This window comes from Calcarisporiella thermophila (assembly GCF_041956535.1).
Source record: "Calcarisporiella thermophila strain CBS 279.70 unplaced genomic scaffold VTP21scaffold_2, whole genome shotgun sequence".
Lineage (NCBI taxonomy): Eukaryota > Fungi > Calcarisporiellomycota > Calcarisporiellomycetes > Calcarisporiellales > Calcarisporiellaceae > Calcarisporiella > Calcarisporiella thermophila.
In genome coordinates this window covers 995,138-1,010,244 of record NW_027192192.1, presented here as the reverse complement: position 1 = coordinate 1,010,244, position 15,107 = coordinate 995,138, and the positions used below count along the sequence as shown (strand labels likewise).

The window sequence follows — 15,107 nt, the reverse complement described above, 5'->3', positions numbered from 1 at the left end:
CATAGCCTTCTACTATAATCTCGATCGGGGCCGCAGTCGCATTTTGTATCTATTGCTCTTTAGACCTAGAGTAATATATCCAACCAGCTCCTCTAGACGGATCAAATTGGGATCCAGAGTGAGTGAGAAGCCGTGGGTCAAATTCAATAGGAAAACCAACCAGATTGTTCTTCGGCAGGAAGTTCGATATCAAAATGGAGCAACAGAGCGGCAACCGCGGATCTTAGCTCTATCATTGCAAAGCTAGATATAGTTGATGGGTTATCTTAGAGATATAAACAGGAGGATAGCGAGTAGCCAATCTACTTTTGCCCAATGCAGTTCCGTGTTCCTGCACTGAAAGGATAAAACGCGTCCTTAGGATACTCTTCGAGGAACCTCTCCGGTCGAAACTCGAGCGTGTCGGCACCCCATACCTTGGGATCCGTCTGAACCCAGCTAAGGTTGGCTATTACCGACGTCTGTATCCCAAGGCAATTTCATGAATACAATGCGATAAGTTCACAGAGCCCATCACTACTTGCCCCCTTTGGAATGGCGTATCCCAATATTTCAACGTCCTCCGGCGCTTCTCGAGCCACTCCGGCGACCACGATTGGTCTACTCCGTGGAGTTCCAAGTCAGCTTCTCTTATGGTCGCGTTTCAAAAGCAATTGTAGTGAAGTCTACCTTAACCGCATCGTCTCTTTGAGAACAGCATTCAAAAAGTCCAAGTTTTTTAGGATTTCGTGGGGTGGGACTTCCTCTTTTACGTTGCAAACGGCTTCGTTCAGCTCCAATCTGAGCCGCTGGAGGGTCTCGGGATGCTTGATGAGAAATAGCAGCGTATTGAACATGGTAATGGCCGTCGAATCACTCCCAGCAATCCTAGGGTAGTTACAGGCAACCGTCGCCGGTGGCATTAGCATCAACATACATGCTAATAAAGCTAATTTCGTTCAAAATTAATCAGTCGTACAAGAATATCACCGCCTGCCTCAGCACATCGATGTCGTCCAGATTGTTCTGCTTGTTATCCCGTGCATCCAACAAGAATTGCAGCAAGTCTTTTCTTTTCTCTTCCACGCATTCTCGCCGAGTCCTTATCCGTGCATTCATAAACTAAATACAATGGCATCATTTTTAGTAAGACCTATAGAGCAGCGAAGATAATAGTCTCGTTCAGGGGAGCCAACCTCTTCAGTATATTGCAATTCAGGTTTGATGTTCACTAGACAACTGATCCCGGGGACAAGAGCACACTGTCATTGCAACATTGGCTTGTTAGCACATCTAACTTGTCTAAGTAGTACTAGAATCGATAGCTTACTATGGCTGTCTTTTTCATGACTGTTCGCACGCTCTGTGGCAACGGATGGCTGCCGTTCTCAATAGTGTAGAATGATTCGCCAAATGAAGTCTCTCCTATGACGTCAAGCGCTAGGCGTTGCAAGAGCCCCCACATGTCAACTACTGCATCTTCATCCGGGTGATTGCATGCTGCCCGGATGTGATTTAGCATCGATTTGATGCGGAGATGAATGTATTGCTCTAAAGAGTTCAAGTAGGCAAGGGAGAAAGCCGGCGAGAAGATGCGGCGAAGATGGTGATGTTTATCAGGATCACTATTTCAATTAAATGCTTGTTCAGACAACGGAGAAATAAAAAGGATATGGATGGCAACAAATATACGGACATCACGGTAAAGAGATCCTCTCGCCCCAATACTCTCGCCAATGCCGCGTAGCGCCGCGCTTTAGGATATCTCTCCAATATAGGTTTGATGGCCTGAACGTCGGCGACCGAAACTTTTCCCGGCCCATAACTGCTCGCATGGCAAAGAGATGAGTAGGGGAAATGGAATTCAAAAACAGGTCGGCTTTACTAAACAACGGGCCCGTATTGCTATTCGTTTAACAGTTCATCCGTAAGTTCCAACATAAATAGTGCATGCCAATATAACCTCAGCTGATAGCTACTCTGTGCATTCGCTCCAGGACCTCGTGGATCTTGCCGTTCGACCGCGGCCAGTATAAGAACATATCCGATATCCGCACCAAGAATGGGCCTGGGATATGCCTTAGTGGGCAAAAGAAGGTGCTATAGATCACCCGTGCCGCCACGGATCCTACGAGCGCGGTGGTGGCAACGGCGGCCACCATGCGGAAACCTCCGGTGCTGCAGACGAGGCCATCTAACAACGGTCTAAGGATGTCCACGATCATGGAGAGAACAGGATGGATAGGTGAGAAGGAAACTAAGGCCCAAAAATTTTACAAACAGGCGCACACATAGATAAATATTTATAGCTGTAGGGGAGATACTCGCGTAGAGGCCAGTGGAGGAACACCGATCCCTTCACCCAAGAGTTGTCTCAATTATAGTTCATTCCCCTCTGCTCTCACGGCGTGGTACAAACCTTGTGTTTTAATTTTGGCTCTGGATTCGGTAGGCAGTGCGCTTGCGGGCCCATTGTACCATCTCGCCTTGCTTCAAGGTCATGGCCAGCCACGAAAGCATTATCTTATCGCAACTAGTTTTAAGCGAAAGGCATGGCCACGGCCTCATTGGCAGGGACAGGATGCAGTTTCATCGTGTCGCATTACACCTGCAGAGACGTGAACTTATCCCATTTTCTTTTTGTTTATAGTTGCAATTGGCTCAGCCCAGTCCCATAGGATTCCACGAATAGATAGGGAATTCATAAAGGGGCAGAATAGACGAGAATTATCTCTTGTTAAGGAGAAGAACATAATAGTAAAAACTAAAAATAAACTATGGTAAGAACAAAGAAAGATGAAAATATGCTAAAACAAGAAGTCAAAAAGTAAAAGAAAAAGAAAGAAGATTACAAGGGAGTGACCCCGTGATAATTCATGGAAATGTGCTGGCTTGCAAAAAAAAAGGAAAAAAAGTCAATCATCGAATAATCAAAAAAGTGTTGAAAATAATAATTAAAGCAAAAGATACAAAAATGTAGAAAAATGGAGGCGGTTAAATTTATTGTTTAGTTCCCATTAGTTTTCTGTTCGTTCCTGTCTGAATACAAGAGGCTGCCATCGGGGTAGGGGCGATTTGCTGAGGAGGACGCATCCGCTCCATTCGCTAGAAGACCCGCGTTCGCCTGTGCTGACGAGCCGTACTTTTCGCCTGAGCTATCATTCGGTATCTGGGCAGAGCCCTTAGAGTTGGGCTTATTTGGTAATGCTGGTGATAATGGGGCTCCCTGGGGTTCAGATGACTCGCTCCTTGCGTTCATCAGCCCGAAGATCCCCTCGTTGTGCGCATCGAACATCGACAAGGGCACAAAGTCCGAGAACGAAGGCGGATTCAGAGTGGCCGACCACTGCTCGTCAAATGCCGACGAAACCGCGGGCATCTCCTCGTCAACCGGGTTTGGCTCTGGCTCAAGAGGGCCAACGCACCCCAGTGATGGATGCGAGGGCTGACCTATTGGAGCAGTAGGGGGCGGGTCGAATGGCGGAGGCGCTGGGCTGACGGGCTTGTGTAATGGCGGGGAGGTGAGAGTCGGAGCCATGATGGACGTGGACAAGGTACTGGATGTTAATGGGGTAGAGGAAGACGGGGCCTTTAGAATTTGGGCTGTGGAGGGAGATGAGGCTGCGGAGATTCCGGCCAGCGGTGACTAGAAGTAGCACAAATCAAGAAAGTTTTGTACACATATTCCCTTTGCAAAGATCAATTAGGAGGGTATACTTACGGATTGAAGCTTTGCGCTCTTTATTTTCGACCCATTTCTCTCATGTTCCAGAACCCCATCTTGACTGTGCCTCTTCTTCCTCTTTTTAGGGGTCTTCCTCTCATCGGAGCCGTCCATGGGCGCGCTAGGCTTAGGAGGCTTAGGAGGCTTGATGGTCAGCACAAAGGTCTTGGGCTTTGGCGAGGAGGATCCCATCTCGGACTGTTTGACGACTCGGAACTGCTGTGGCACTTGGTACGGCTGTGAGGCAGGAGTGATGCTCATGGGAGCTTGCTGTGCTAACCCTATTTCAATGACAAAAAAAAAGAGATAAAGAATGCCTTCGTGAGTGGGCGGCTTCGGGAGGAGGAAAAAAAGTGGCATCTTTACAATATCGCAACAATGGGGGGTTCCCGTAACGGTACTCAACGTTCTCCTTCTGGCAGCACACGGGACATTTGTAGACATCTATTGTGTCGGCAAGCGCAGGGGTAATGTTCACACATTCCATGTGATACCACTCCTGGCACGTATCGCATCCAATCATCTCACGAGAGCTGTCGTAGGTAGTGCGGCACAAGCAGTAGGGGCGGGTCATGTCCTCTTTGACCTCGACCACCTTTGGAAGTCGAGGAGGGGGAGGGGCGAGTTCATAGATCATCTTACGTAGCCTATCCGTATGTTCTGGGATCGCGACGTCCAGCCCCTCCAGGCGGCGAAGATACCCCTTCATCATGACCACATTTCCGTTGTCCATCGCCTCGATTTTCCCCACAAATTCATGCAGCACCTCCACCACCTTTGCCAATTGCTGCACCTCAGAAACAATCACCCCGAGGTCCCTGCTCTCCCGCACGAGAGCTTCCAAATCTCTCAGAGCCGGACGCTTCCCTTGCCTTGGTATGGTGATGGTTGGATCACAGATAGGGCATACATAGCGTTCCTGAGTCTTTGCCTCCTTGCGAGACACCTTTACGCACACTATGTGATACCACTCCTGACAGGCTTCGCATTGCACCATAACCCCGGATTCGGGCATACGGCACATGCAATACACCTCGGTTCGCTTCTCCTTCTCTTGCGCGGCCTCCGCACTCATTGCCTCCTCACCCTCTTCCTGCTTGATTGTCTCTGTGGAGGTCTCTTGCGGTGAGGGTTCATCCGTCCGAGTGATGCGGTCAATATCTGCGAGAAGTTCATCCAAAAGCGGTGCCAGTGCAGCGTGTCTCCCGCCCTTGCCGAATTGTTTCCGCGCTCGATAGAGCCAATTTTGTGCACGATTTCGCAGTTGCTGCAGAGCCGGAAGCTCGGGAGGATGCACGGGAACGGGTTCGATATGCTTGAGCAAGCGCAAGATTTCCTCCAGTCGGGGACGACTCTCTGGCGACTCCGGAGCACTATATCGCTTTAACAATTCGCTTGCTGACATTCTCCAGTTCCGCACATGGCTCACCAAGTGCTCGGCCTTAGCAAGGAGTTCTGCCACCACCAGCACATCCCCGCCAGCCTTCACGATCCGTTCCAACTCCTCCATATCCAGCTCATCACGCCCCAGGGCTGCTTCCGCTGCCTCCTTCCATACTCTGCCCTTCGCCTCCTTAGCCACTAGCTCTAGGAAGAGCTCGTTCTGCTCGGAGACTCCAACCGACCTCGCCTCTTCAATAAGCTGAACCACATCCGCATACTCCATCGTTTCCCCGCCTGCCATCTTGCTGCCCACTCGTTCGAGCCAGTCTTGCGTCTGGATGCGAATCTCCAACATCTCCATCTCCTCCAGATCTACCTCTAGCGCCAGGCCGGCCTGGAAAACCTCGCGTAGCTTTTCGATATCTTGACCTGGTGGTTCCAGGATGTTCCGCGCCTGGATCTGAAACTCTTCGATGGCTCGCTCCGTGTCTCGTAGTAGCTTGATTTCGGGCGCGTCAAATGCTAGTCGGTCAACCTCTCTCAGCAGATTCTTGATGGTTTCCAGGGTGCGGGGATATCCTTCGGACCCTGCCTTGCCTGTCACGCCCGTGAGGCCCTCTCCCTTCTCACCCCGTCTCGAGTATCGGTGGTAATGTTTTCTTACAATGAGGCGACTTGCCCCCTCGACCCATTCGTTGGCTCGATCCACAAAGTCGCGCAGCCAACATGCTTCGGGAATTGTGACGGGTATTTTGTCAGCTTCAGACAAGAGGCTTCGCAACACGCGTAGAGGCAAGCGAGCACCCTCGGAGAGCGTCTTTTTCATTTTCGCTACCCACTGGGCAGGAATGCTCGCGGTCTCTGCACAATGTCTGGCAAATTCGACGAGTTGTTCGTCGGAATAACGCAGGCGCAGAGTACGGAGAGACTTGTCACACTGACAAAGCTATCCAAAGGAACCAAAAGGCCAGAGTCAGAAGAGAATGAGAAGAGTGGAGGGCAGGAAACTTCTGAGCTTGTACAAGCAAAAATGAGAACTCACCTCCTCAACATGATACAAGCACGCGACTTTGCGAGTGCAGCCACAAATGATTTGGGAAAGATAGCAGAACATGTTGCAGTGCGAGCACTGGTATTCCTCCTCGGGGTGATCCTTCTCCTCTAGTACCTCCTTCAAGGTGGGATATTTTGTGCGCACATGATTGCGTTGCTTTAGCTCACGATCTCGCAAGTCAGCCAACGCATGCTGTAACCTAAGTGGGCAATAGAAGGGCGTAAGGAAAAGTAGTTGAGATGGCCACTGACGCGCTCGCAAAGGCTTGAGAAACATATACTATACCATAATGACGTCTTGATCGAGCTGTCGTGAAGATAGGTGGTGATCAATAGTTCGTCATGCGAAAATACGGGATGCTTATTAAAGGCCTGGTATCGCTTTACACATTCGAGTCCAAAGGTCACCCAATCATAGGGAGCAAAGTTCACGGCCTCACAAAAGTTGAACTGTAGATATCGGTGGGATTATTGGTTAAAATAATTAAGGATACATTAAATAAATGAATATCAATCAAGCGTCTTCCGCCTTACCCCATGATTAAATCCCGCGTGGTAGGCCTGGGGGAATGTCACCACAAATTGGCCCGGTCTCTGATCGATTGCCACTACTTTCACTCCATTTGCGACTAGCGTCCCTGGTGAGAGCATAGTGACCAGTTGGAACAGTAAATCTGGTTGCTGTTCAAAGAGCTCGGGTACCGCTTTGCGCATAGTCTCTTCGAATTTAGCTGCATCGGAAGCAGGAATCCCATACCAGGTTTTCGTCTCGCCCCAGTGCATGTAATTGATTGAGTAGGTGTAGTGATCTTCGTTGTGCCAGCAAAAAGTGCTAAAGCACTGGCCAACATACAACCAGGGAACCATCATCCCAGAGATATCCGTTTTGATGTGAGAGAAGAGTGAATCGTGGAGAACTGGAAGAATGTTCAGATTCCAAGGATCTGTAGAATATGGGTTAATCGGATGTCGCTCGATGGATGGAAATCCACTATGGACAGAAGGAAGGGGACAGAATGCACTCCATCAGCAAAGGGTTAGCAAGAATTAGCTTTCAGGCTGAGCATACCTTCCATGCTGCGTTGAGTGCAAGTCGGCACCATATTCAACCGACACAGTTTCATGCGGGTTCTCCACGAGCCTCCAAAACTCGCGCTCAACTTCGTCCTCTGTGACTTCCATTTTAGCATGCTCACCTGATCTCCGCCGCTTGTTTGCAAACCATTGCTGCTTGAATTTGTTGGCCTTGGCCTGGAAATCGTGTAGAGAATACTCCCCGCCGTCTTCAAATCCATAGTCATCACCCGCCTGAGTAAGGCATTTGACACAATACCAGTCCGTGTTCGGGATGCTAGAAAGCGGCGGCGTAAGGCAGTACATGTGGTAGCCACGATCACATCCATCGCAAAGCAGCATTTGTTCATCATTATCTCCCAGGCGACAAATTTCACATATCTAGAATAAAAGGATAAAGGTTTTGAATAGGTCACAAATATTCATGGAGGGAGGAGCCAGCAAAATTTCAATACCTCTCCTCGAGTGGGTGAAACTGACCCCTCTCTAGATTGAGAGGACGGCGTTGCAGAAACTTCGGGTATTCTTGATGGTTTAGCTGAATTGTAAAACCAAAATAAGAGTGAAGCAAAAATCAATAAAGTATTTCGAGTTTTAAGAGAACCATATTTACCTTGCTCTCCAGTATCCATCTTGTCCGGTGCTTCCTCTTCCGCTTTTCCGTTTATTTCTATCGCGGGCGTCTCTTGAATGGCTTCTTCCCGGTCCACATCCGCGGGTGTACTGGTATTTGAGCTTGAGAGCGAACTTAGCCCTCTTTGAATAGCGCCGCGCTGTTTCGATAAGTAAACCTCGTATGGCAATACAAGTTTAGTATATGCAGTTTTGAGCGAGTTAGAAAGAGAGGTGCACTGGCGTCCATTATAACCTAACGCACGACCAATTTCTGCCCACTTTTTTTCCATGGTGACCTAATCAGGGGGGAAGAGTGAGTCCTGTGGGGGTCGAACGAACACATAGGACCTGATCCAAGGATACCTTGTTAATGCCCCCTCTTGCCGACACCTCCTTCTTAAGCTTCAATAAATCTATAGGTCTTCGGTCAAGGTGGGGTAGCCTCGTAAAACCATTTCCCTGCTGGCGATGGAATTTCTCCAGTTGCTCCAGGTAATTCTGCACCGTCCTCGATTCCCCCTCCATTGAACTGAGCTTTTGTATTCGTGTTCTGAAGCGAAAGAGCTAACATAGAGTAGGGAGAATAACCATTAGTAAAATCATACGCTCTATATCTTCAGCTCTGGGGATATCTGAAAATATTTATCACAAACTGCTTCAACAAGAAAAGTAAAACCTAGTGATCGAGGGCAGTCTAATTCGATATGATCTCCTGCTCATACGATTAACCCTCTAGGTTTCACGCAAAGTATTTCTTGTCGTCTTTCATAAACCAACAGCCATGGTGGGATGGGTCACCAAGTGTAAGAGAAACACAACATACCTCTGTATCAATAGAGAAGTCCGGCTTCCATCCTTCGGGTGGAATAATCTTTATGATACCATATTGTTCTCCCTCAGGTCGTATGCTTTGTATATACTGTATAGGCTCGGCCCACTCGTCGCGTGTTGGATAGAAGGTCGGGGCGTCCGGAAGCCCAAATAGGCGTGCGCGACCTGCAGGGCGCTCGGGAGGAGCGACGGTCGGGACTGTGGAGAGATCGAGCGGAGGTGCTTGCACGTGTTTAGTGCGGGCGGGTGTGCGCCGCATGGATTTCATTATCTGGATTAGCTGTACAGTGTATAGAGGAGTATTGGGTTGCGATATCTTTTTTCGAGGGTGGCAGATGGAAAGGGGGAAGTCCCTACTCTTTCTCAAATGTTGTGATAGAAATGGTTTGATGTGGAAGGCCTTCAGTAGAGGCGCAGTCGACCTCTGCTATAATATTCCAAATCGACTTGTGCTGATTATGGCCGATGGAATTGCTAGAGCCTGCTTTCGCCCGCTCCTTCCTCTGTATTTAAGAGGGAAAAAAAATAGTTTGCTGTTTCGTGGGCACACAGTCGACACTCAAAAATGCTTGCTATATACATATGCTTATATTTGAAAGAGAAAAATTGGATATATTGTACAACTTATGCAGACAGGAGTGTGTGAATAAATTAGACAGAAATATAACAAAGTGGTAACCTAATCGTTGAAAAAAGAAAGGCGGTCATTTACAGAGAAGAAATGATGCTTTCAGGGTTAGGAAAATGCTTTGATGTGTTATGTGCAAATAAAAGTATAAATGTAATAACCATGATGAAGATGATGTTTAAACAGCCGAATCGCTCAGCCATAGGATAAACCACGGGGACACACCTCCTGTTTACGCGCCTGGTTCACCTTTGGAATGAGTTCTATTGCTCTCACGGCCCTCCCCGCTCCCGCTAGACTCTGTAGTCGTATCAGAGAGCCGTGGGACTCGCCCAGTCTCGTTTGACGGGGTGCCACTGCTGGTCCTATCACTAGGAACTGCTGGGGGGTTCGAAGAGGTGGAGAGTGAAGGGGTGGGTGATGGGATCTGAGCAGTGATCAAGGGAGCCGGATGGGGGTGAGGGTGGCGGTGGGTGTGGTGGGAGGAGAACCGCGACTTACGTTGCGAATTCAACACCATCTCTACCTCATTATCGCCCGACGCCGCTTGGAGTATCTGCGGGTTCAGGTTGGGTTTAGGAGGGGGATGGCGCCCAACTGAGCGCATCATTTGAGCATTGAGTTCCACCGGCGAAACAGCGGCGGTATTCCACTGCGGGCGGCAGATATCTGAGCCGTTACTGGAGCCCCCGCTCCCATTCCCACTATTGCTACGATCAGTAGTGTATCCACCGTTATGGTTGCTGCTGCTGTTGCTCTGGCTCCCGTTTCCTCCGCTGCTCGAGTTCCCATTCCCACCGCTGCTACCTTCGCCATTTCCGTTGCTGCTGTTGCCACTGTTTCCGTTGTCGTGGTTGGTGCTTTCAGGAGTTTCTGGGGGAGGCGGTCGGGTTTTCGGCCGCTTGCGGGGGCGGAGCGAGATCTGGGAGCCGTAGCCCACCTTGTTTTTGAACTCGTTGATATAGTGTTGGTAGTTTCGATACTCGGGGGTCTTCTCGTAGTCGGCCACCGCCTGGTGATACTCTTGCTTAGCACGCGCGGCATCCGCTTCTAGCTGTTCCTTCTCCCGCGCGTCGAGGTTTTTCCACTTTTCTCCGACAATTTTCGCAATTTCTGTAAACGACATGTTTTTGTCCTTGATCTCGTCGCGCACCCGGTTCGCAAAGCTGACATAGGCAGAGGGGGGCTTCACGGGGGCATTCGGGTCCGGTTTTACGTGGCGACGATACTTGCGCTTCTGGCGATACGTTGGCGTGTCAGTGCTTTGCGTATCGTTCAAGTCTTCCGGCGACGAGATGTTTCCAAAGTGCGAGTGGTTACTGGTCTCTTGTCCACTCGCACTGCTCGAGTTGTCTGCATCGCCAAAGGTTTTGAGCACTTTCCCGGGAGCGGGCACCTCTTGATTCTGATTTGGCTCCTGGGTGGGTGAGAAGGCCGCAAGGGCCACCGGAGAATCAGACGGTGGGTCTTCATATATCCAGTATTGCTTTAAGTTTGCAATCGCGTTGCTGTTTCGCTGGTCAGAACGGCTGGGGGTGTACTGACCAACATCGTCGCTCTCATAGAGCTGGTCGTCCGGGTTTGGGTAATATGCGCCCAGTGAAGGGGAAAGAATTTGTAGCGGGAGAGTGGGAGGAATACCCTTGCTGGTCGCAATCTCGCGTTGCAAGAGCTATTGGTAGAGAGTTTGGTTGAGAATTAGAATGTAAATAACCATATTAACACAACCGCTCTCAACTTACCCGTCGATGGCCCCGTTTCACGCCCATGACAATCAAGTCTGCCTCTGTAACCTCAAAAAGCTAACACAAAAAAGAAGGCATTAGCCAACTGTGTTTCGCTCACAGTATAAGCTTTAGCATAGAAAATGCATCGGAGAAAGGAAAATGAAAAAAAGACAGCATGGACAAGATCCATTCGCAGGATGTTTATTCTGAAGTCAAAACGAATATGGGTTTGAATGACAGAAAGAGTAATTTAAGTAAAAACGGGGTGGTAGTGTGGCCATGCTATCCCTCTCCTCTTTCAAAATGCATAGGTAAAAGAAGGTATACAATACTTACCGAGAGCAGTCGGTCGAACCCCTCCTCTAGAAACTTGTCTACATACTGTGAGAGCTTAAGCCGAGTCAAAAATTCGCGCACCTGCTCCTCCCCTGACTCGCGGGTCGCGAGCGTGGCGAGAGTGGAGAGAGGGTGTAGGGTAGCAGGTGGGATTGGCTGGGAGGAAGGCTGCTGTTGATGTTGCAGTAGTTGCGATGGGGACGGGAGTGGGGGTGGTTGTTGTTGCATTGGTAAAAGTGTCTTGCACTTACCAAGAACTCGACAATAACATTTCTCGAAAAAGTGGAGGATGTTGGAAATTAATTTTATAGAACACGATAGAAAAATAATGTACCATATATATAGTGTTTTTGGTTTCTGAAACGGCACACTCTAAATTTGCAGAGAACAAAATCGAAGCATGATGACATCACATCTTGGGATTCGAAAGCCTAATATTTTACGGTAGGACAAAAAAGGCAATTTGAACGGGATGCCAAAATTTGCGGTCTACTGACTCTGATCATCTTCGATATCATCGAGATAGAAAACCCTGTTTTCGGATCGTGGACGCCAAACTGGTGGAATAGTATTAAAAAAAGGCTATTGGAGCGGATTACCAAAGTCGCGCTGAATAACGCCTTTAGCTTGAGAGGGGGCTATCAGGGAGTCCATATTTTCTTTAGCTTTAGAGAAATATGCATGAGAGAATAGAGATAGGATAAAAGAGTGGCATGACATAATAAAAATGAAAATAAAATGTTAAAACAAAACAAAATAGAAAAGCAGTAGTAGTTGTGGTGGTAGTAATAATGACCGAATTCTCAGGAGACTTGGGTCCGACGAACTAGCGCCTCCTTATACTCCTGATACTTAATAAGTTCATGGAGCAGGAACTGGCTCTTGCGCTCCCAATTCGACATCGCGCGATGACTAGGCGCGAAAATGCGCTCCATCCTCTCGCGTATTCGTGAGTGGGCCTCAAGCTCTCGCTCTAGTGTCTCCACGTGGCGCTTCAGATTGCGTGACTGCTCTGTTTCGTCCATACTGAAGGGGCTTGCAATGAGGGGTAGAGTGGGCGGTTGCCACTCTTGGATGACCCCAGGGACGGGTGGCAATGCATCATCACGTCCTTCTTGGACCCCGTCCTCTTCCCCTCTGTCTTCGAGAAACCAACTCCAGCCATACTCCACATTACACACTCCACCTATCAAGGGCGGGCGACTTTCACGCGCCGCCCAATACAGACAAGCCTCAACCCATTCTTTCACAAGTGGTGCCGTACCTGCCTGGAAGAGATACGTGGCCCCATCGGGCAAACTAAGCGCAAACACATTCGGCCTGGCCCGGGAGTATCCCGACGGCAAGATTTTTGACATGGAGTGGCGCAAATTCAACTCTCCCATGTAGACCCCTTTATCACGCCGATGGCCTTCGCGTGCTTTTGTCTTCTCATGAACGGAGCTCGGGGGATTCTGCAATTTAGCGGGTCTGGGGTGATACATGCAGAGGGCTCCGCTCTCGACCACGACATAGCATTCACGCCAATCCCGATGCCGTGCTTTCAGATCACGGCGTTCGTAAAGGTGTTTTCTGGTGAGGATTCCCTCTTTGGCGTAGGGGGTTGCCGCTGGGGCCGAGGAGGGGGAAAGCTGGGGGGAAATGGGGGCGAGATTCGAAGACGCTGAGGACAAGGAGGTGGTATCGTCAGAACCAACCCGACGTTGCGACGGCGATAATGTGGTCGGCCAATTGTCAAGACTCATTTTCCCATCCTAGATTAGAGCCAGTTAAGGGTCATTTTAAATTGAGCCCTTTACACCTCACTCAAAGAGACATTTACCTCATCGCTAGTGGGGGTTGGAAATAGCGAATCTCTATACGAACTACTCGAGGGGGAGCTCTGAGAGTAATTCAGAGCTCTAACAAGACTTCCAGAAAAATCGCTTAACAGAGTGGGCTTCAGCTTCCGAAATCCAGAGGGTGAGGGGGAAGGTGCGGCTGAAGTGGTCGCGGAATCAGGGAATTTCAGGGCATTTGGCTGTAGAATCTGGCTCAACTTAATCCGGGTATACATATCCTTCAGCATGGATTCCAATTGGTATCGTCTACTTCCAAGGCCTTTTGCGGTATGCTCCCGGTTCTCAGACGATACGGTTTGCACCGCTTGTATGGTCTCCATCGTATTACACACAAACTGAGAGCGTGTCATCTTGTCGGATCCTTGAGCAATATGCAAATCGGTATTAAGAAGAAGCAGTGAGTAGGAGATGGCGTGGACCTCGTCTAAACAATGGAAAGTGGGTTAGTGGTAGAGCAATTAATAGGGATTCCAAACGCCTATCTACCGGTACTCTCGAAAATACTCTTTGGGTTGCATTCCCAGTATCGCCTGGCGAATCCCGCCAGAATTGCATCGATCTGTTGGGTTTCTCCCTTAATATACAATCGCTCGCACATTCTCCGTAGGGCATCATCCAAGCGGATCCCGGCGAAGTCGAAATTGAGCATATAGTAAGTCAAAGCCCGAGAATTGAGCTCCTTACTAAGGATACATAGAAAAGAGATATCAAGAATGGGTCTGCTGGGGGCTGATTTTCACAGGAAAATAAAAACAATAACAATAACATAAAAAGCCCCAAATAGCTTTTACTTACGTCGAGCTTAAGAATTTCAAAACTTGATCCTGCCTCAAAAACCCTTCGTCTCCTTCAAAGCACCGCTTCGCGATCAGCTGAGCCTCGGAATCTATTTTGCTCTGCTCGCTGGTTCTGCGGGATTTGCGTGTGGTCACCGAGTCCCCTGCAGCACAGACCAAAATCGGCGGTGCATCCGTCGACTTCGAGTCCGTAGCTTTGACCTGGTCTCTCTCCGGTGAGATGGTGTTGAATGTTGATACAGGGTTGTCTTGTAGCGTGAGTGAGCTCATATTGATGCCAAAGTATGCAAATGCCTGATCTCCTCTGTTGAGATCGCTCAGGTGGCCTGACGAGGTTGAGTGTGTCTCAGGCCTCCCAAAGAGTCTATCAGAGGGAGAGAAGTCGATGAAAGTAGGTTTGTAATCCTGCTCAATGGCCGGTGGCCTAGGCTCTGTGGGGGGAATCGAGTCTGTTGGGATTTGTGGGAGAGCGGGAAGAGCTTTGGAGAAGTTGGGGTCGTCCTGACTGGACTGTGAAAATATGTCGACTGCTTTTTGGATGACTACGGACTTATGAGAGGGAAGTAAGGCATAAAAAGAAGAATAAGGCGGATTTAGCTTCATTATTGGATTTAAAAAAAGGGATGAACGCTGCAGCGTTCACATGCATACCTGAAAAATGGATCCTCTTCTCCTCTGGGTCTGCTCTTTCTTTTCTCCACTATCCTCCTCGGCCAGCGATGCTTTCCGATACAACGCGTGGATGTTGGGTGCGCTCTTTGAGCGGTTCGCCAAGAGAATGGTGGCTTCTTTGAGGATCCCGCCAACTCCTAGCCTGTCCGACTTGGCATGCGAGGGGCTCAACCTCGATAGGAATTTAGATTTTTTCGGCGCGTCCGAAGACTCGAGAACATTAGAGGGAGAGTGGGGAGGCGGGGATGGGGGGGGAGGAGATGGGAAAGGGCCAGCAGATGGTGAGGAATGGTCGTGGGAAGGAGGATGGCTAGAAAATGCGAATGAGGGATGGATCTGGCGACTGGCATAGTGACTCTGTGTGAAAAAGCTCAGATCCTCAAAGGGCGAGGTGGACATGGGATCGTGTGCCATGATGTGGTTCAATGCACGATGGTATTATTAAAA

At 49.2% G+C, this 15,107-nt stretch overlaps 4 protein-coding genes across 4 annotated transcripts; all 4 read right to left on the bottom strand.

Moving 5' to 3' along the window:
- Nucleotides 1–12: 12 nt before the first annotated feature.
- VTP21DRAFT_4518 (uncharacterized protein) lies at nucleotides 13–2,204 on the bottom strand (the record flags this gene model as incomplete). The annotated part of the gene is made up of 11 exons (XM_069394938.1): nucleotides 13–92; nucleotides 161–243; nucleotides 307–461; nucleotides 525–600; nucleotides 670–867; nucleotides 959–1,101; nucleotides 1,176–1,241; nucleotides 1,310–1,604; nucleotides 1,676–1,804; nucleotides 1,865–1,884; nucleotides 1,959–2,204. 11 exons carry the CDS (start codon nucleotides 2,202–2,204, stop codon nucleotides 13–15), a joined length of 1,491 nt encoding a protein of 496 aa, XP_069256126.1.
- A 782-nt stretch (nucleotides 2,205–2,986) lies between these two features.
- On the bottom strand, nucleotides 2,987–8,927 carry VTP21DRAFT_4517 (uncharacterized protein; the record flags this gene model as incomplete). The annotated part of the gene is made up of 11 exons (XM_069394937.1): nucleotides 2,987–3,625; nucleotides 3,701–3,984; nucleotides 4,070–6,032; nucleotides 6,129–6,339; nucleotides 6,426–6,589; nucleotides 6,674–7,130; nucleotides 7,209–7,594; nucleotides 7,669–7,751; nucleotides 7,827–8,124; nucleotides 8,192–8,392; nucleotides 8,652–8,927. 11 exons carry the CDS (start codon nucleotides 8,925–8,927, stop codon nucleotides 2,987–2,989), a joined length of 4,962 nt encoding a protein of 1,653 aa, XP_069256125.1.
- Nucleotides 8,928–9,519: 592 nt separating this feature from the next.
- VTP21DRAFT_4516 (uncharacterized protein) lies at nucleotides 9,520–11,578 on the bottom strand (the record flags this gene model as incomplete). The annotated part of the gene is made up of 3 exons (XM_069394936.1): nucleotides 9,520–10,959; nucleotides 11,030–11,089; nucleotides 11,351–11,578. The coding sequence occupies 3 exons, from the start codon at nucleotides 11,576–11,578 to the stop codon at nucleotides 9,520–9,522; spliced, it is 1,728 nt and encodes a 575-aa protein (XP_069256124.1).
- A 575-nt stretch (nucleotides 11,579–12,153) lies between these two features.
- VTP21DRAFT_4515 (uncharacterized protein) lies at nucleotides 12,154–15,074 on the bottom strand (the record flags this gene model as incomplete). The annotated part of the gene is made up of 5 exons (XM_069394935.1): nucleotides 12,154–13,104; nucleotides 13,173–13,615; nucleotides 13,678–13,874; nucleotides 13,987–14,537; nucleotides 14,640–15,074. The coding sequence occupies 5 exons, from the start codon at nucleotides 15,072–15,074 to the stop codon at nucleotides 12,154–12,156; spliced, it is 2,577 nt and encodes an 858-aa protein (XP_069256123.1).
- Nucleotides 15,075–15,107: the final 33 nt, after the last annotated feature.